Genomic DNA, 21061 nt, shown 5'->3' on the forward strand with positions numbered 1-21061 from the left:
TGTCTTGACTGTGGAAGTAAAATCTGTCTTGAGAGGGGTTGAGAGGGTAAGGGAAAGAGGCTCAGCTGTGATAGATCCTGGCCCTGCTCAGCTCCAGCTTCCTCCTCCTCCTCCTCCCTTGTAACAGTACCTTCCACCTTGCTTAAGCTCCAGTATCGGCTGGAGCCTCAGTGAGCCTGTGCCATCTTGCCCCTTCTCCCAATTATCTCACCACAGCTCAGGCACGGGACACAGGATGGCCACTGCAGTGCTGGTGTGCCTGTGCATGGCAGCAGCAGAGGCCACAGACCCAGCCTTCAAGAAGAGCATCACAGCTGCCTCTGCCACAGCAGTGGTGAAAGGCAATGCGTTCCCTTGGGGGGGCAGATGTGCCGTCCGTGTAGATCCTGCTGCCCAGATGGGATGGGATGGCCCCAGTTATGTTCCAGAACATCTTGTACTGCCCTCGCCTCCTCTTCCAGCTGCTAAACTTCCATCAACTTTAAACTTTTTTTCCGCTGCTTCCTGTTTTCCTTTATGCTCTGCTGCCAAGGAGGGAGTGTGCATTTTCAGCTGGTGCTCCCTTGCACTCCCTTACAGGCTAGTCCTAAATTATGCTACTGGACAACCCCCAATTTCTGATACAATCAGTTGGACTACAAAGGGCTTAGTTTTGCCAGTAACTCAGTTACTGGGCTTCCCACAACTGATACTGTAAACCGCCCTGTGATCCTCAGATGATGAGCAGTATAGAAACTAATAAAATAAATGAAATAATTAAATGAATGAATATACTCAGCTGCCCTCAATGTTCCATTGGTTATAGAAACACGGGTCTTATGTCAGGCCATTTGGGGTCTTTTCGTTTTTCCCATACTGGTGGCAACGCTTAAGTATACAAAACTCCATTTTTTCTGAAGGTAACCTCATTTCATGCCTAGCATATGCAGAAGGCATTAGACCACAAAATTTGATGGTGAGATCTGGTTTTAAAATTTAAAGCCCTAAACTTGGCATCTGGGTATCTTAAGGATCTCTCATTCAAATATTCTCCCCCGTAGGTCCATCCACGGCTGAGGAATCGATGGTGAGCTGGCTCCTTTTTTTGTAAGGCCCCCACAATGCAAAATGACCTCCCAAAGTCCATCAGGCGTGGATCTTGAACTGTAAAGAATAAAACTTGACTAACTTCTCTGCTCCTAGTAGATGCCCACCGTATCTTCTTGGATCGTGGAACTTGGACAAAGGCCTTCAGATATCAAAGAGACACCTGCTCAAAGAATTTAACTGATTGCTCTTTCCGTTTTATTATTTTAGCACTATTCCTCTATACGATTGATATTTTGTGGTACTGTGCATGTGCATAAATTTCTAATTAATTCTTTTAAAACTAATGTTGAGTTGCATATCCCTCCTGCACAAAAGGTGGCTAAAGTTTAAAAAATGAGTTTATGCAATTCAAGATAAGATAAGAGGCGATTGAGAGGAGATGGGACAGTCATCTTCAAATATCTCAAGGGCTGTCACATAGAAGAAGAGGAGAAGAAGAGTTTGGATTTGATATCCCGCTTTATCACTACCCGAAGGAGTCTCAAAGTGGCTAACAATCTCCTTTCCCTTCCTCCCCCACAACAAACACTCTGTGAGGTGAGTGAGGCTGGGAGACTTCAAAGAAGTGCGACTGGCCCAAGGTCACCCAGCAGCTGCATGTGGAGGAGCGGAGATGCGAACTCGGTTCCCCAGATTACGAGTCTACCGCTCTTAACCACTACACCACACTGGCTCTCATAGAAGAGCGAACTTGTTTTCTCATGCTCTGGAGGCTAGGACCTGAAACAGTGGATTCAAGTTACAAGAAAGGAGATTCCGACTAAACACCAGGAAGAATTTCCTGATGATAAGAGCTGTTCAACAGTGGAACGGACTTCCCTCGGAAGGTGGTGGGCTCTCCTTCCTCGGAGGTTTTCAAGCAGAGGTTGGATGCTTTAGCAGAGATTTCTACATTGCAGTGGGTTGGACTAGATGACCCCTGGGGGTCCCTTCCAGCTCTCCAGTTCTGATTCTATGAGACCTTGTTCACCTCCCTCCTCATTTAGTCAGTGAAACAGAATCGAATGCAAGTAATCATGATGAGTGTATTCTATTCCAACCTAAATTGAGAAGCAATCCCTTTCCTAATCAATGCATTTCTCGGCCTTATAGAGCTACTGCAATTATGCCATACGCTGCCTATTGGCAAAAACAATTCCACTCGTACTGCTTGCTCTTGAGGCTTTACTACCACAACACACTCTTGATAGAAAGAAATGAAGACTTCTTCTGAAGCGCATACCAAGATAAGTCACAGCTTAGTTGCTGATTAAAGCTGTTAAGAATGGAAGCTTAATTAATGCTTACTATACTTTTTCTACATTTTTTCTACACCTATATGCACATCTTCCTGCCAGCTGAGGATGAATCTTCATGCATCAGGCGAAGTACACTGGAATCCATGGCAGCTGGTGCTTTAGTGCATTTGCTAAGCTGTCCTGCAACAGACTAGAATGGACTATCCTCCTGCAAGACTCTTTATTTTGAAATGTACATCTCAGAACAGTCACCCAAGGCAGAATTCCACCTATACAGGTTTTCTTCTGGACAAAATTCAAGCTGCTGCTCTTCACCTATAAAGTCTTAAATAATTTTGGCCTTGCACACCTCAGAAAATATCACTGCTGCCTGAAGCTACCACATCTCCCAAGAAACTACAGCAGGCGTGATGAACGACCAGTTTTGTGTGCCAGATACAGCCCAAAGCCTCCTTATCTTGGCACCACAGTTAGGCTTTTAAAAACCTACCATTGTTGTTTAAGTGAGAGGCAGCACTGGGAAAGTTGCAGCTGGGTAAGGAAGGGTTAAACTTTATCTCTGCATCTGCAACCGCCCTCTCCACCCTGCTCCACATTTAGGCTTTACATTTAGACCCCACTGCTTCATATTTAGGGGGGGGGGACTCCTCTTGGCTTCAGTAGGAGGGTTTTAAAAAATCTGTAGTAGGAGCAGGGGAGAAGATGCAGCCCTGTATTAACTGTGCATATGTTAAGATTGTGTGTGCGTGTACACATTTGGTTGTGTGTTAGCAGCATGTGATAATGCCCGTGTCTGGCCCTGTCCACTTTGGATCCAGGTCAGCCCCCAACAGCTTTCAACTGGGGCAATGTGGCCCTCAGTCGAAAAATCAGTTCCCCACCCCTGTGCAAAAGGTTGTGTACAGCGAAGGATTTGGTGGCCGCTCTCTAATCATGAAAAACCCTTCCTCCAGAGACCTTCCAAAACTCAAGCATATGTCAGAAGGGTTGCTAAATCGGGATATTTTTATCAGCTGCAGTTAAACTGATAATGGTGGGTTAATACCGCACGGGAAACTATGAAGGGAGGCGATGTATTTAGAAGTCACAAAAACAACATGTACACATAATACGAAATGGGTGGTCACAAGCACAAAGAAGCAAACTTGAAAAGTCAGCGGATGAATCGAGAAAAGGTTACACTGTCCAAGCACAAGCCGAGAACAACTCCGTAATCTTACCCTTGCTTGGCATCAAAAGGCGCTTCTTCACGGGGCCTGGTAGAACACAGTGAACATAAAGATCAACCATCAGATTTGCATTATTTCACAAGCTTAACTTAAACAAATGACATGTTATCTGTGCAGGTGTTTGCTTGCTTTGTCAAAAAAATTAACAGGATAGCACATCTAAGATAGAAGATATGGTTGTATGGTTGGGGGGAAAACGTTCAACAACTCCCACAATCTTAAAGGTAAAAGCAAAGGACCCCTGACAGTTAAGTCAGTCGCAAACGACTCTGGATTTGCGGCACTCATCTCACTTTGCTGGCCAAGGGAGCCGATGTTTGTCTGCAGTTTTTCCGGGTCATGTGGCCAGCATGACTAAGCCGCTTCTGGCGAAACCAGACCAGCGCACAGAAACGGCATTTACCTTCCCGCCGGAGCAATACCTATTTATCTACTTGCACTCTGCCGTGCTTTCAAACTGCTAGGTGGGCAGGAGCAGGGACTGAGCAATGGGAGCTCACCCCATCGTGGGGATTCGAACCTCCGACCTTCCAATCGGCAAGCCGAAGAGGCTCAGTGGTTTAGACCACAGCGCCACCCGCGTCCTTCCACATTCTTAAGTAACTGGAAATTTTGTGGTGAGAGTTGCAGAGGAGGGCGACCAAGAAGATCAAGGGTCTGTGAACCAAGCCTTATGAGGGACAGTTGAGGGAGTTGGGTCTGTTTAGCCTGGAAAAGAGGAGACTGGGAGGAGACAGGATAGCCATCTTCAAATATCTAAAGGGCTGTCACATGGAAGATGGAGCAAGATTTTCTCCTGCTCTGGAGGGTAGAATCCAAACCAGTGGCTTCAAGGTACAAGAAAGGAAATTCCAACTACACATCAGGAAAAACTTTCTGACAGTAAGAGCTATCTGACAGTGGAATGGTCTCCCTTGGGAGGGTGATGGACTCTCCTTCCTTGAAGGTTTTTAAGCAGAGGTTGGGTAGCCATCTGTCAGGGATGCTTCAGTTGAGATTCCTGCATTGCAGGAATGACCCTCAGGGATCCTTTACAACTCTACAATTCTGTGAAAAGAATTCAGCTGAATTTTGCTTCGCTCTGCTATACTGATGTCAAACCTTTTAGCACCTTCCATTGAATAACTAACTTTTTCAACAAAGTTTTAAAGCAGTTTTTTATCCTAGTCTGTATTGGACTTGGACTTGATTTAATATAGGTTTTGGATGTTAAATAGTTTTGGGGTGTTTTAGCAATCAATTTTATCAAGTGATTCATCAATCTATAAATCAATCAATCAATGTAACAAACTTACACATTAAAATTGCTTTCCGTGGCATCTCCCCCCCTGCTGCACGTCAGGGCAGAGTCCACTACAGTAATACTCTTAGAACTATTGCAGATTGCTTTAAAGCATCCGCAATGTTCAACACTAGTCAAACTTACAAAAAGTGTGCCGCGTATTACATACCTAAGGCCCCCTTTGGGTGTCTGGCCACTCAAGCCTGTTTGGCCAGAGCATTCTCATGCATCTGCTCTGTAACACCTGCAAGCAGATCACGCTAAAAGCAGCCCCCAGCAAATAAGGGGAGGCACATTTATGTTTGTGTAAAGGAGTCAGTGGCGGGAAGGTAAACGGCGTTTCCGTGTGCTGCGCTGGCTCGCCAGATGCAGCTTTGTCACGCTGGCCACGTGACCCGGAAGTGTCTCCGGACAGCGCTGGCCCCCGGCCTCTTGAGTGAGATGGGCGCACCAACCCCAGAGTCTGGCAAGACTGGCCCGTACGGGCAGGGGTACCTTTACCTTTACCTAAAGGAGTCAGTACCCCATGTTTTGTGGGACATTGTTCTAGACATACGTTTCTTCCCACCTTCATATTTTAGTTAAGACAAATTGTATATAGTTAAAAGCAACACATTTTTTCCCAGCAGAGAAAAGGATTCTCAACTACTATCAGCACAATGAAGTCTAAATGTGCTGGGTGCTCTCTTTCTCCACACTACTAACCTTGTTTCTTCTCTGCTGAATTAAACAATCCTAGGCTAGATTTTAAAGATCAGAAGCCATGGTATTTAAGGGTGGATAAGCTATAGCTATTTCTATATATTCAAAAAGAGGAAAGCTCTGTAGCACTATCTGGCAATAGCAAATGGGAAGAACACGTTTTTCAAACAGAAAATAAGTTTTAAACAGTTCAGACAAAAGCAGTATTAGCAACACTGAAAATGAAAAGCCACCAAGACAATTAGTCCTGCAGACTTAAAAATTAACCTGCAAACACTGGCAACACGTTAGCACCAGAAAATACTTACCATCCATCCCATTTTGTTGTTCGTAGTTTCTTTTTCCCAAGATCGTTGGAGATCCATGGTTAATCACTGGCGTAAACTTAGCACAAGGCACACTGTTGAGGGAGCCAGACAAACTCTTAGCAGGATCAGGTTTCAGAGAGCAGGGGTGAGATTCTGTATGGTGAGAACAGCATATTAGGAGAATATTACAAAGGACAGTGGCAGACTCCTTTGTTTAAACCCAACTCTGACCCAGTCATGAATAAAGCAGGAAGAAGAGGGGTGCCACATTTTTAAAAAGAACAAAATATGTATGCAGGTGAGAGAGGCTGAATCAGGAATCAGACCCTACAGTTGCCTTAGAAGCAGCGCATAGACACGTAGGCCAAGAAAGAGACATCCTCATGTGCAGATATTAAGGAGAGAAATAAAGCTTTTGAAAACAAGGGTGTCCTTCCAAGATCTGTGTTTCTTTGCCTGTGGTTCTCTCTCTCTCATTGTCACTTATATCCTTCAATTTGTATGATATTTATATCCTGACATTCTGTTCCATCTAGCATGAGCAAGAAAAAGCATCAGTCCAGGGAACATGCAAACAAGGGCTGCTGGCTTAGTGACTGGGATCAACAGTGGTAAGGTGCAATCTGTATATTATGGGCATCCCATGACTTTCTCCCATACAAGCGAAATGTCGTTTATTCCTGTGGAGAAAGTTAGGGCCAATGTTGTGGTGTGGGCAGAATTAGCTGGTGAAACAGAGTTGGTAGCATGGGAAGGGACACTGGGTTAACCCTCTTCTGCCTGTCAAATGACACTTTTTGCTAGTGAATAATATTATACTCGAAGTCACCAAAATGCATGTATACGGGTCATACCTAGATACCGAAGTACTGCTTCTAAAGGTTTTCTGACAACATGTTTTAATAGCAACAAATCTTCTGAAGCTTCTGGTAAACGAGATGCACCTGAGGACAATATTGGAACAAATAATACTTCATTTACATGCTAACAAAAATACCTAACAAACAGCCTTCTTGACACCAAAGCCAGAGTTTTCTGAAGCATTTCAACGTAAAGGAAATGTACAAAAGGAATGCACAAAAAGTAATATTTAATACAAATTAGGCCTGAATCACAATGTTGGGAGTATTATTCCCAGCCCTTCATAAAAGTACTCTTGCCCAGCTTGGAATGTACTTTTACAGGCTTGGTGAGGACAAACTGAGGAGTTTTCTCCACCCACCCCCAGATCTTCCACTACTGTGCTACAGGGCTGGCAGCGCCAATTGTGAGCATGTTATAGCATTATACAGTGGTACCTCGAGTTAAGTACTTAATTCGTTCCAGAGGTCCGTTCTTAACCTGAAACTGTTCTTAACCTGAAGACCACTTTAGCTAATGGGGCCTCCCGCTGACACTGCGCCGCCGGAGCACGATTTCTGTTCTCTTTTTTTTTATTTATTAAAGATTTTATTAGTACAGTAAAAGAGAAAACAGAATAAACAGAAAGCAAAAAAAAAGAAAGAAACAGATATAAAATTAACATCTTATAATAGCCATATTTTCTTCGCTTTTTGGACTTCCTCACATCTCTCGCTCCTGCGTTCCAAATTTATACAACTTTAACCAGCAACTTATCACCTTATTTCCATTCTTATTCTATAAATTTCCAATATTTTGTCCCTAACTTTGAATATTTTTATCTAAGTCTTAAATACCTAATTTTGACATAACATTTATTCAAAATTTATTTTTCTCTTAAAATTCACTCATTCTCATATTCTTTTCAACTAACTTGACGGTGCCATGTTATTTTCAATCTCTCATCCTTCTTAGCACTCATATAATTTACAGTGTTTTTGTAAATAGTCCTTAAATTTCTTCCAATCCTCTTCCACTGCTTCCTCTCCCAGGTCTCGGATTCTGCCGGTCATTTCTGCTAGTTCCATATAGTCCATCAGTTGCATCTGCCATTCTTCCAGCGTGGGCAAATCTTGGGTTTTCCAGTGTTTGGCGACAAGTATCCTTGCTGCTGTTGTTGCATACATAAATAATGTTCAGTCCTTCTTTAACACCCTCTGGCCAACAATGCCCAAAAGGAAGGCCTCTGGTTTCTTAGGAAAGGTATACTTAAATACCTTTTTCAGCTCATTATATATCATTTCCCAGAAAGCCTTAACCCTGGGGCAGGTCCACCAGAGGTGAAAGAACGTTCCTTCAGTTTCCTTACATTTCCAACACTTATTATCAGACAGGTGATATATTTTTGCAAGCTTGACTGGGGTCATGTACCACCTATATATCATTTTCATAATATTTTCTTTCAAGGCATTACATGCCGTGAACTTCATACCGGTGGTCCATAACCTTTCCCAGTCAGCAAACATAATATCATACCCAATATCCTGTGCCCATTTTATCATAGCTGATTTAACCGTTTCATCCTGTGTGTTCCACCTCAACAGTAAGTTGTACGATTTCTGTTCTCATCCTGAAGCAAAGTTCTTAACCCGAGGTACTATTTCTGGGTTAGCGGAGTCTGTAACCTGAAGCGTATGTTACCTGAAGCGTATGTAACCCGAGGTACCACTGTAATGGCTTGACAAGGTATTTTACTCTCTTCCCCCATTTTTCTTCCTTCTGCTACGCCAGTAGCTCTCAACCATAGAGAGGTCAAGAGAGTCAGAGTTTGTCTAATTTCTTTAGATCCCATTTCCCTCAGCTGAACTGAACTGAACTGAACTCAACTACTACTACAATTCTGATAGCATAAGCTCTTGTCAGGCATGTAAGCAGACATCATGCAATTAGGACGAGAAAGACTCACATTCGGCTTTGATTGCTCCACTGTTGATAGGCATATGAGGGTGCCGTGCCGCGTGCCATGGACGCAAGATGTCCCTGCATAATCGTCTGGCCAGCCTGGTCAGCTTTGTAGTATGGAGATAGAAAGCTTGTCGCGTTTTCATGGCAAACTTGGGGCTCCCATTGTTCCTTAAGGGTCCACTGTGAGGACTCTGGGAAAAGGAAAATTTGTGAGGAACCTTGGTCCACCTTAGACCTTGCCTCATCTTTTTGTTTTTGGCCTAAGGAACCACAGTGGTGAACTGCAGATTGATTTACTAACGGAATATGGTGAATGTGCCTACCAAATTGTTTCGATTTGGCCCTGGCCGTTCTCCATCTAGCCGTGTTGGCATTTTCAAGCCTCCGTATTTCTTCCAGTATGTCCAGCAAGATGCACACAGACGACACTGCATGTTCGGGGGACCCCAAGAATACCACTGGTGAGATTGCGTCACTGGGAACAGCAAAAGCAGATATCAGTTAGGACTCCTTTGCATGCCGTATCTGTTGAGACTCTTTGCCACTGCAAAAGATAAACAACCTAGCTTTCCAATATATGACAGCAGCTTGCTTTTACAGTATATGGCAAGAAAGGCTTACTTTTGTGTTTTAATAGGAAAAGTACTTTGCCATGTTCAGAAACATACTAATATCTTAATTTTAATAGCACATTTAGAAAATGATACGTTTAAGCTTGTTCTGGAAATGGGGATCAGTTTCTGCAAGTGTTTTTGCTCAATCTGTGCCATTTGCATCTTTCCCAGGTTGACTAGCAATACTCCCCGCCCCCCGCCCCCATACCTGCAGGACAAACTGCATTGGTCTTCAGAAGGCTCTTCCCAGCGCCGAGGGCCTTCTGGCGGTTCCCTCATTGCAATAAGTGAGGTTACAGGGAACCAGGCAGAGGGCCTTCTTGGTAGTGGCGCCCGCCCTGTGGAACGCCCTCCCATCAGACGTCAAGGAAATAAGCAGCTATCCTATTTTCAAAAGACATCTGAAGGCAGCCCTGTTTATGGAAGTTTTCAATATTTAATGCTGTATTGTGTTTTTAACACTCGACTGGGAGCAGCCCAAAGTGGCTGGGGAAACTCAGGCAGATGGGCAGGGTAGAAATAATTTACTACTACTATTATTATTATTATTATTATTCCCACGGCTACATGGAAAGCTGGGCAGACTTTGTGGCACTGCACTGTGTAGCTGCAGCAGTCTAGCAAATAAATTTATGGCTCAATCTTCTATGAAAACTAGAAGAACCAGTCAAGACCAGTAAACACACAGCTTCATTATGTGAAACAAAGAACAATGTTTTCTGCAGTGCTTCCTTTCTTGTAACAAAAAAGGATTATTGACTTTCAAAACAAGAAGTGAGAAAGTGCAGCCTCCATAGTACTGCCCTATTTTTAGCATAATGCTCTGGAAGATTACCTTCTTAGCACTACTCGCCCTGTGAGTTTACTCAGCGAACTGGTATATAAAAAGATTAGAAGCTATTTCACAGTACCACTGTGGTGAGATAAGTACAGAAGGTGAGCAACCATCCCATTAATAATTATTTGCAAGATAATTGCACCAATTTTATAATTTGAAGGCAATGTTCACTGTGGAGTCGTGGCACCACCCTCTGGAAGGTGTGTGCTGGGATAAATCAATATTACTTCTAAAGGCGCATCTATCACCTCAGATAATTATCAATGATTATTCAGCAGTGACACAATGGGTGTGGTTTTGGCTGTGTTTTTTTTTAAACCTGGACTAGCTGCTCTATGACAAAAGTGAGCACTTGAGAGCATTAGAGGTGGGATACTTTCCTTTCTTTTTAAAAACCACCCCATGGTATAAAATGGGACGATGGGCTGGGAAATCTTTCAGTGTCTAGCCTGGGCAATGGAGTAAGGAACCCTGACCTGAGAATCTCAGGTACAGAGCTCAAAAGCCTGCTATAGCTCCTCAGCAAAAGGGAGTGAGAAAGGGAAGCAGAAGGATGCTTCACGAAACAAAAGCAGGAGTATTGTGCTTGTTTGTCAAGTTAAACATTGTTTGAACTGTCTGTCCACTCCTGACCCAATTTTGACCAAGCCCTACTGATTTAGATTATGTATTCCCCTGTGGGCACTTTGTGATCCACTCTAGGTTAAGAAATACATATAAATGAAACTAAGTAAGTTAAGAAATTATGCCAAAGCTTTGCTCCTAAGTAACACCTCCTTTTCATTCAGTATCCTCTCATTATCAATAGCTTGATAGTATTCTGTCATACTAATGGGACGTGGGTGGCGCTGTGGGTTAAACCACAGAGCCTAGGACTTGCCAATCAGAAGGTCGGCGGTTCAAATCCCCACGACAGGGTGAGCTCCCGTTGCTCGGTCCCTGCTCCTGCCAACCTAGCAGTTCGAAAGCATGTCAAAGTGCAAATAGATAAATAGGTACCGCTCCGGCGGGAAGGTAAATGGTGTTTCCGTGCGCTGCTCTGGTTTCACCAGAAGCGGCTTAGTCATGCTGGCCACATGACCCGGAAGCTCTACGCCGGCTCCCTCGGCCAGTAAAGCGAGATGAGCGCCACAACCCCAGAGTCGGTCACAACTGGACCTAATGGTCAGGGGTCCCTTTACCTTTACCTATTCTGTGATAAGGGTTGCCAGTTCAGTTCAGGTCCCAGATATGTCAGATTTAGAAATCTCCATATGTTCTCCCTAAGAGGAATCTGCACCTGCCAGGCTTGCTTTGAGGGTATAGATATGCTGGGATTCTAGCATCTTCAGCTTCCTCTGTCTGAGTGTGGTCTTTCTCCTGGCTTCAGATGGCAACCCCCCTGTCCTTAGTCTCCTCCATTACTGCACCAAATGATGCCAGGGGACATGGTGATAGGACCAGCCCCATTATCATACAACCACTTCCTGTCCTAGCGGTGCTTCTCTTAGCAACGTGGTACAGTCAACAAGCCAGGCTTCTCCAGGAAGCAGGACAAGAGGGGAGGTGGTAAGTGTTTGGCCCTGAGTCACAGATTTAAAATACAGTCATACCTTGGATCCCAAACACCTTGGTATTCGGACGTTTTGGCTCCCAGGCGCCATAAACCTGGAAGTGAGTGTTCCGGTTTGCGAACTTTCTTTCGAACCCAAACGTCTGACGGGGCTTCTGATTGGCTGCAGGAGCTTCCTGCAGCCAATCAGAAGCCGCACTTTGGTTTCCAAATGTTTTGGAAGTCAAACAGATTTCTGGAACAGATTCTGTTCGACTTCCAAGGTATGACTGTATGTGTCTACTCTAAAAAGACAAGAGCACATAAGACTGGACTTGCATCCCCTCATGGGCTTCTTTTTCTTGCACACAGGGCTACATTCACAAATCACTTACTATAGCAGCTTTCGCAGGCTCGTCCTGTTCCCGTGTTCTGTGTCTGAACTCCTGTACCATTTACCACTCCTGGCTTGATATTATTGACATTGATCTGGTTGGGGTTTGGCTTGTTACTTAAATGAAAAACAGGAAATGGGTGGTTAGTTTATGGGAAGAAATGCCATCAGCACCACCAGACGCCTTCACCTGCCCCCGCTGCAACAAAACATGTCTCTCCTGTTATCGGCTATACAGCCACAGCAGGTGCTGTAACTCTCCAATGGGTTGACTTCACCCCCGAAGGCACAATCTTCCACTGTCTCCTGAGACAGACGGATGCCAACAACCAAGGGAACAATGCAACCTTCTGATACTTCAGACATGGTAAATAAATATTGAGTATCTCCCATTTCAAATACAGTAGTTCTAACATAAAATATTTTCACTAACTTAGAGAAGAATGTACAGTGGTGCCCCGCAAGACGAATGCCTCGCAAGACGGAAAACTCGCTAGACGAAAGAGTTTTCCGTTTTGGAGGTGCTTCGCAAAACAAATTTCCTATGGGCTTGCTTCGCAAGACGAAAATGTCTTGCGAGTTCCTGTGGTTTTTTCCCCCTTTCCCCCCCTTTTTCTAAGCCGCTAAGCCGCTTATCCGCTAAGCCGCTAAAAGCCGCTAAGCCGCTAATAGCGCTAAGCCGCTAAGCCGTCAATGGGCTTGCTTCGCAAGATGAAAAAACCGCTAGACGAAGAGAATCGCGGAACGGATTCTTTTCGTCTTGCGAGGCACCACTGTAGTGTACCCAGTCCCCCTTCTCTTCTGCAAAATGAAACTGTCAATCCCCCAGTCAAATCTTAGTGCTAAACAGTTTAAGAACTACATAATTGAGAAGTAACAGGTGTCTAAAAGCTATACATGCAGTTTAAACTTGCACAGGCATGGTTTAAAGTTCCACGGGCATTATTGAATTTTCATCTACATCTCAGCAAAACAATGTATCACATTTGTTTGTTTATTTTTATCAAACTTTATTTGTTCTTCACAAAATGCAAATATCCTCGCTTTCAGGAGTTATACTATCAATTGTACTTTGGAAATGATTCTATTGGCTTTCATTATTTGTGCTTTTTTTTCAAAAAAAATTGTTTAATGTTTCCTATAACCTGGCCTGGAAAGATTTGTGTTCTGAAGAGTGGGATATAAATAAATGCAATAAAGAAATAAATAGTAAACATTGCAACAATGTTACATTATAGCATATTAAATACATGATCCGTTTTTCAAGGAGCGACAGAAGATCAACAATTTACAGAAAAACCAATAGCTATCTTCATTCCTGAATTTGAGTTTTAGTTTTGAAGCAATAACAATAACTGTCAGGGCTGGAGTCAGACGCAGGTCAGTACAAAAGACATACGGCTCTGCTGTCAGTGAAGTTGACTCTTTATTCAAGGAAACAGCATAAAACTCAGCAACGCTTCCCAGCAGGTCTTGCTCCTATGGAGCAGTTGTCAGGACTGAAGGTCCCTGCCTTCCATCCTTTCTAAGGCTTCTCCTCTCCCAGATGTTTCCCAAGCAGTCTCAAACTGTGTCTGTGCACCTCTGGCCTCTGTTCTGTCCTCCTCATCATTCTGTGCGTTTTGGGGATACCAAGGCGAAGGGGAGCTTGTCACAGCAGGAGGGGGAGACTCCATGGATTCTTCTGCAGCCTCTTGACCCCCTCTCCTCTGCTTCAGCCTTGGAGTCTGAACTGCTGCTCCCTGTCTCTTCCTGCCCACTAAACCCTGTTGCTCCTTCAACGTCCAGCTCCTCCCCACAAGTCTCTCCCTATGACCTCTCCTCAGTGACCCATCACCAATTCCCTGGGCTCTGAGCCATCTTCAAAAAAGAGGGAAGAAGAACCAGGTAACTACTAATCAGTAAGCTTGACATTAATACTTCTTCATGCAGCACCTAGTTAAACTGTGGAACTGACCACCAACTTGGGTGGCTTTAAAAAAGGATTAGACAAATTCATGGAGGACAGCACTAGGCTTTTTAAAACAAGCTTTGTGTGTTTGGAAACCATCATTCTAAAGCCACTCCATTCTTTTCTAATGTATTCAATGTCTGAACCTGTAACAGCCCGAGCGTGCCAGAAGTTCCTGGATACCTTTTCCCCTTCCGAGTTATTTTCCTGCTTAGTTCTTCCTCTTTTCCCTTCCCAAAGGTCAAGAGCTTCTGGCTGGTGTCTGCCTTTGTAGCCCTGCATGAGAGTAAGGGAGAGCGAGAGAAGAGCAGTCCTTCCTTATGCTCTTCTCTAATAGTATAAAAAAATAAAAAAATTGTCCAGTAGCACCTTAGAGACCAACTACCTACGGGCGCACCAGCCCATAGGGCACACCTAGGTTTTTGGGGGGGGGGGAATAAAGGGGGGGAAATTATTTTTTCCCCCGGGCGCGGGGCTGGGGTGGGGGAAACCCGAGCTTCCCCCGACCCCAGCCCCCAGAACAGGCTGCTATCCACAAGCCTTGGGAGCCCGGCAGGAACTCCCGCAGTCTCCCCAGGCTTGTGGATATCTGCCCGAAGCCCGGAGCATGCTGCTCAGCGCGCCCCAGGCTTCGGGCTGCAGGCTGCTGCCCGCAAGCCTTGGGAGCCCAGCAGGAAGTCGCACCAGGCTCCCAAGGCTTGCGGAGAGCTGCCCAAAGCCTGGGGTGCGCTCTGCTGCGCTCCCTGAGTTTCGGGCTGCAGGCTGCTGTCTGCAAGCCTTGGGAGCCCGGCGGGAAGTTGTGCCGGGCTCCCAAGGCTTTCAGATAGCTTCCTGAAGCCTGGAGAGCGAGAGGGGTCGGTGCGCACCGACCCCTCTCGCTCTCCAGGCTTCAGCGAAAGCGTACACTGGCCCCATAGGACGCACACACATTTCCCCTTCATTTTTGGAGGGGGAAAAGTGCGTCCTATAGGGCGAAAAATACAGTAAGGTTTTTCTGGGTATAAGCTTTTGTGTGCATGCATACTTCTTCAGATACACTTCTTCGGGTATCTGAAGAAGTGTGCATACCCAGAACAAACTTAGTTGGTCTCTAAGGCGCTACTGGACAATTTTCTTATTTTCTTATTTTATTTCGACTGCGTCAGACCAACACGGCCACCTACCTGAATCTCTAATAGAATGTTCACATTAGTGGTTTAAAATGTGAAGCCACTGTCACAAACGCAGCCCATCCCTGTGCACATCTGGGACGGGATGAAGACACCCTCACCCACGTACAGCAATGGATCAAAAATTTGTTTTCCTCTCTCTAACCATAGCTTCATTTTCGATTTAGTACAGAACCAATACAATGCCCTGTCTCACAAGAGATGATAGCCTGCGTATGTACAATCCATCTTGGGATTTCCTAGGAAAATCAAAGCTGTTTTGGTTGAGGGTTTGAGACAAGTGTAGCTTTTCAGCAGAAACAAACATTACAAAATTTATGCTGCGGTCCTGTACACACATCCATGGGACTAAGACCCCTTGAAGAAAATCAGACTTGCTTCAGAGTAGGCATGCATTGGATTGCCCTGTTAGAGAATGTAACATCTATTTCGTGGTTAAAAATTCACATACATAAGTTTGCAAGACAAGTAAGAATGGCTATAATATTTGCATTCCATCTGTAAATATATATAAGAATAGGCACTTACTAATTAGGAATATATACTTGCTTTAGCTTGCTTTCTGCTTCTGCAGCTTTCAACCTTTTCTGAATACAATACAATAAAATAAAATTAGAACATAAAAGCAATCCATACAAATTATAACTAAATCTGATACATTTTTCCCGTTCTCAACAAATACCTCTCTAGGTATACAAAAAGCCAATTCACCTTGAGGAAACAAGGGCTGCAGTTCATCCCTTTATGTTAGCATCATGGATTTATAAAGTAGTTTCTGAATATTACTCATCAGCAGGGCTGAAAATATTAATCAGTACATTAAAGAAATGAATTCATACCGTAAGAAATTAAAGCAACAGATTTTAATCAGGGCTAGAGCCCTGCAAAGAAACTGAACCAATTGCACACCACTTAGTTAAGGCAATACATGTAAGATCACAGAAGGTAGAAGTTACAAGAATGGAGACTCTGACTAAATGTCAGGAAGAACCTTCTGATATTAAGAGCGGCTTGACAGAGGAACTGTCTCCCTCTGGAAGTTGTGGACTCTCCTTGCTTGGAGGTTTTTAAGCAGAGGTTGGGTGGCCATCCGTCAGGGATGCTTCATTTGAGACCCCTGCATTGCAGGGGGTTGGACTAGATGACCCTTCAAACTCCACAATTCTATGATTTCATCCTAACAACAACAATGTTGTCAGAGTCACCCGTGGTCCCAGCTCACAAGAGACCAAAGTCCACTCCAGCTTATGTACAAAAGCTTTTATTCAAGAACATCAGTAGCTTTAAATCCGAGGTCCGTGACCCTACGTCTATTACCCTTAGACCGCTGAAGTCCCCTCTGACTCGCTCCCCCCTCGACACCAGTTTAAGAGGCTTGTACTGGTCCACCTCTTTCTCTCTTTCCTTTTCCGCAGGGTCTTTCTGCCCCCCTGTGTTCTCTCCCTTCGGGACTCTCCCGAGGCTGAATCCTCTGCCGCCTCCTCCCCCCTCCTTCGGGCTTTGGGACCAGGCTCCTCCCCAGGACTCTCTTCATTTCCGCGCGCCTCCCATTTTGAACTTGGCGCGCTTACGTTGCTCTTGACCTTCCTTTCGACAGTTACATTGCCCTCAATACTACTTTCCTCCCCTTCCGGCAGCACGTTTTGCCCTGATCTCCTTCCCCTCTCTGCTTCCTGTTCTGCTCCTTCTGACACATTGGTCACTCCTCCCCCCTCACTCCGTTCCAGCGGAGCAGCCGGTCTCGCTCTCCAACTCCCACTGGGGGTTCCCCCTTCCTTTCCCTGCTCCTGACTGCTTCCCCCTCTAGCTCCCCTTGGCTTGACCAGAGGGGCTCCCTTTTGGGAGTCCTCCGATTCACTGGACGGACTCATGGACAATCTTGGGTCATTGTCATCCTCTTCCTCGTCAGTCTGGAATCCTTCCCCCTCACTCTGCGTCTCTCTCCCTGAACCCCTGACAAATGTGATGTAGGTTAGGCTAACAGATGGTGACTGGCCCAGGGTCACCCAGTGAGCTACATGGCTGAGTGGGGATTCAAACCCTGCTCTCCCAGGTCCAAAACTCTAAACATTAAGATTTACCCACCCTGGAAGAATGGCAGATGAAGCTGATGGACTATATGGAATTGGCAGAAATGACTGGCAGAATCCGAGACCAGGGAGAAGAGTCGGTGGAAGAAGATTTGAAAAAAATTTAAAGATTATTTACAGAAATGTTGTAAAATTAATGAGCTTTAGGGAAATGGTGGAATGAAGTTATATGGCTTTGGCAGAAATGTTATAAGGAACTAGGTACAGATAGATTGTTAATGTATTAAACGGGGGGGGGGGGACAAGGTTAGAATATGTTAAGATTAATTACAGGACAGAAAACAGAGGAAGATGGAAAGGAATTGCTGAAACAGTTAACTGTAGTGGAATACAAAAAGGGAGGCGTGAGGAAGTCAATGAAACAAGTGAATGAAAGCGAAGTTTGAAAATACTGGAAGTGTTTTTAATTGTTCTTGTTTTGTTTTGTTAATTCAATGTTCTATGTAGTGTTTCTGTTTTTGTTTTTGTATTGTATTGTATTATACTGATTTGTTTAATTCTTTTTTTTTCTTTTTGTAATCTTTAAACTCTTAATAAATATTATTTTTTAAAAAATAAAAAAACAAAACTCTAACCATTACACTATACTGTGCTTGGGGGTTCATGTGTAGATCAGGTATACCGTATTTTTCGCTCTATAAGACGCACCTAGTTTTTAGAGGAGGAAAACAAGAAAAAAAAAATTCCGAATCAAATGTTGTTGAAGAGGCTTTGCGCGGCTATCCCTCTTGCTATTCTGGCTTCACCGAAAGCAATGCAGCCTGCATTCGCTCCATAAGACGCACACACATTTCCCCTTACTTTTTAGGAGGGGAAAAGTGCATATTGTAGAGCAAAAAATACGGTATATGCATGTTCCTAAAGACACATGTAACCATAAGACTTCAAATAATTTATCTGCTAAGACAGTGGGAAAATATTGAATTCCATTGCGAAGTTTCAATAATAAGAAAATAGGTAAGAAACAGCTAATTAAAAACATACTGAACACAATAGTTTTTTGTTAGTCTCAGTGGCAAATGACCCTCCTATGCTTTTTCCAGAAGAGATCTCTGAGTTGGAGAGATCCACCCAAAGTCAAGCCATACAATAATACCTTAATGAGACATCTGGCAGTCATGTTCACCCACTCAAAAAGGAGTTACAAGTTTCAAATCATTCATCAAATGTCAGCAAAACTGAGTACAGTGGTGCCTCGCAAGACAAAATTAATCCGTTCTGTGAGGCTCTTCGTATAGCAGTTTTTTCGTCTTGCGAAGCAAGCCCATTGACAGCTTAGCGGATTAGCGCTATTAGCGGTTTAGCGGCTTTTAGCGATCAGCTGTTAAGCGGCTTATCAGCAGATCAGCTGATAAGCGGCTTAGCAAATGGCGAAAAAAGCGGAAAAAACCCGCAGGAACTCGCAAGACATTTTCGTCTTGCGAAGCAAGCCCATAGGGAAATTCGTTTTGCGAAGCGCCTCCAAAACTGAAAACCCTTTCGTCTAGCGGGTTTTCCGTCTTGCGAGGAGTTTGTCTTGTGGGGCACCACTGTATATAGGATTATAATGACTACTACAATAGATTGCAATTAGAAGTTAGAAGCACCTGTTTTGAGAAATGTAACTACATTGTCCTTACCTGTTGAACATATCGATCTGTTGTTTTCCACATATAGTAGTACTCAATTATGCTGGTTAAGGACTTCCATGGAAGCTAAGAACACATATAAACAAAACCATGAGGTGTCAAATCTACATCATCCTGGGAACAAAAGACTTTAATAGCAAAAAGTCAGAACTCAGAAGTTCCCAAGCATATAGCTACCCAACTGCCACAAAGCTAGATGTTGAAGAAGTGAGTTAACTCTTCTTTATCTAGCTTTGTACACCCCCCTTCACCTTGCCCATGCTGCAATTAGGCTTAAAAAACACCAGTAAAAGCTGTTTTCATCAACCTAGTTGCTGTGCAAGGATGTACTGCAGAGCCAAACTGGGGTGGTTTCAGTCCCAGTATGGAGGCCCTGTGGGCTGCATCTCACACATAGTCGTATGATTTCCAACATGCCTCAGGTACAATGTTCTAGATGATGTTAGAAACAAGTACAATGTCTAATCTGTTCCAGCCTCCTAAGACTAAACCTTTAAAGCCTTGATCACCATTGGCTTTTCACAATGCATTTCCAGCTGGGTACCAGAACTCATAGAATCCTAAAATCTTAAGAGCTGGAAATGACCCCGAGGTTCATCTAGTCCAACCCTCTGCAATGCAGGAATCTCAACTAAAGCATCCCTGATAGATGGCCATCCAACCTCTGTTTAAAAACCTCCAAGGAAGGAGAGTCCACCATCTCCCTAGGAAGACCTTTCCACTGTCGGACACCAACTGAGAGCCAGCGTGGTGAAGTGGTTAAGAGCGGTGGACTCATAATCTGGTGAACCGGGTTCGCGTCTCCGCTCCTCCACCTGCAGCTGCTGGGTGACCTTGGGCCAGTCACACTTCTCTGAAGTCTCTCAGCCCCACTCACCCCACAGAGTGTTTGTTGTGGGGGAGGAAGGGAAAGGAGAATGTTAGCTGCTTTGAAACTCCTTCGGGTAGTGATAAAGCGGGATATCAAATCCAAACTACTACTACTACTACTCTTCTTCTTCTTCTTCTTCTTACTGTCAGAAAGTTTTTCCTGATGTTTAGTCGTTTCTTGTACCTTGAAGCCATTGGTCGGAGTCCTACCCTCCAGAGCCCTTTAGATATTTAAGGATGGCTCTCATACCTCCTCTCAGTCTCCTCTTTTCTAGGCGAAACATATCCAGCTCCTTCAACTGTTTCCAGACCCTTGATCATCTTGGCCGCCCTCCTCTGCACACCTTCCAGAAGATGGTGAGACAAACCTCTCCTTCTTTGGAGGTTTCTAAACAGAGGTTGAATAGCCATCTGTCATGGATGCTTTAGTTGAGATTCCTGCATTGCAGGGGGATTTTAGGATTCTATGAGTTAAATTGTGGTGCTCAGAATTGGACACAGTATTCCAAGTGTGGTCTGACCAAGGGGGAATAGAGTGGTACTATTCCTTCCCTTGATCTGGACACTAGACTTCTGTTGATGCAGCCTAGAATGGCATTAGCTTTCTTTGCTGCTGCATCACACTGTTGACTCATGCTAAGCTTGTGGTCCCTATATCCTTTTCATATGTACTACTGGTAAGCTAGGGGTCTTCCATCTTATATTTGTACAGCTGATTCTTCCTTCCTAAGTGCAGAAGCTTACATTTGTCCCTAGTGAAACTCATTCTGCTAGTTCTCCAATCTGTTAAGGTTATTTTGAATTATGATTCTGTCTTCTGTGACATTAGCTACCCCTCCCAGTCTGGTGTCATCTGCAAATTCGATGAGCAGCCCCTCAAATCCTTCCTTCAAGTCATTTATAAAGACGTTGAACAACAATGAACCCAGGACAGAACCCTGCAGCACCCTACTTCTAACTTTTTTTCAGGATGAGGATGAACCATTAATGAGTAGTCTTTGGGTTAAGTCAGTCAACTAGCTACAAATCTACCTAACGGTTACATTGTCAAGCTCACATTTTACCAACTTCCTTGCAAAAATATCATGGGGGACGTTGTCAAAAGCCTTACTTAAATCAAGATGTGCTATGTCCACAGCATTCGCCTTATCCCCCAAGCATGTAGCTCAGTATCCCTAAACTATACCAGCAATTTGGAAATGTCATGGGACACATGGGGAAGAGAATTTGCCACTGCACAAATGGAAGATGTTCTGCTTACACACGTTTTTAGATGAATACTGCCCTAATTTCTTTAACTGGAGAATGCTGTCCACGATTTTC

General features: G+C 44.2%; 1 protein-coding gene and 1 long non-coding RNA gene across 5 annotated transcripts in view; one reads left to right on the top strand and one right to left on the bottom strand.

The window, feature by feature from the left end:
• MTA1 (metastasis associated 1) overlaps positions 1-21061 on the bottom strand; it is a 72773-nt gene that overhangs the window by 20794 nt on the left and 30918 nt on the right. For all 4 annotated transcript variants that reach the window (XR_014159054.1, XM_081872722.1, XM_081872723.1 and 1 more), the window contains 8 exons: positions 18860-18934; positions 15679-15737; positions 12032-12147; positions 8977-9128; positions 8655-8844; positions 6703-6792; positions 5849-6001; positions 3548-3583 (listed from right to left, as the gene is read on the bottom strand). Coding sequence is in view for 3 of the 4 variants with exons in the window: in XM_081872722.1 (XP_081728848.1) it covers positions 3548-3583; positions 5849-6001; positions 6703-6792; positions 8655-8844; positions 8977-9128; positions 12032-12147; positions 15679-15737; positions 18860-18934 (871 nt within the window). In the remaining variant the exon portion in view is untranslated. The remainder of the gene's footprint in view (positions 1-3547; positions 3584-5848; positions 6002-6702; positions 6793-8654; positions 8845-8976; positions 9129-12031; positions 12148-15678; positions 15738-18859; positions 18935-21061) is intronic.
• Positions 18312-18959, top strand: LOC309347988. The gene is made up of 2 exons (XR_014159110.1): positions 18312-18430; positions 18780-18959. It is a non-coding gene; the product is annotated as an uncharacterized lncRNA (long non-coding RNA).

The sequence above is a fragment of the Podarcis erhardii genome (genome assembly GCF_964252035.2).
Source record: "Podarcis erhardii genome assembly, chromosome: 8".
Lineage (NCBI taxonomy): Eukaryota > Metazoa > Chordata > Lepidosauria > Squamata > Lacertidae > Podarcis > Podarcis erhardii.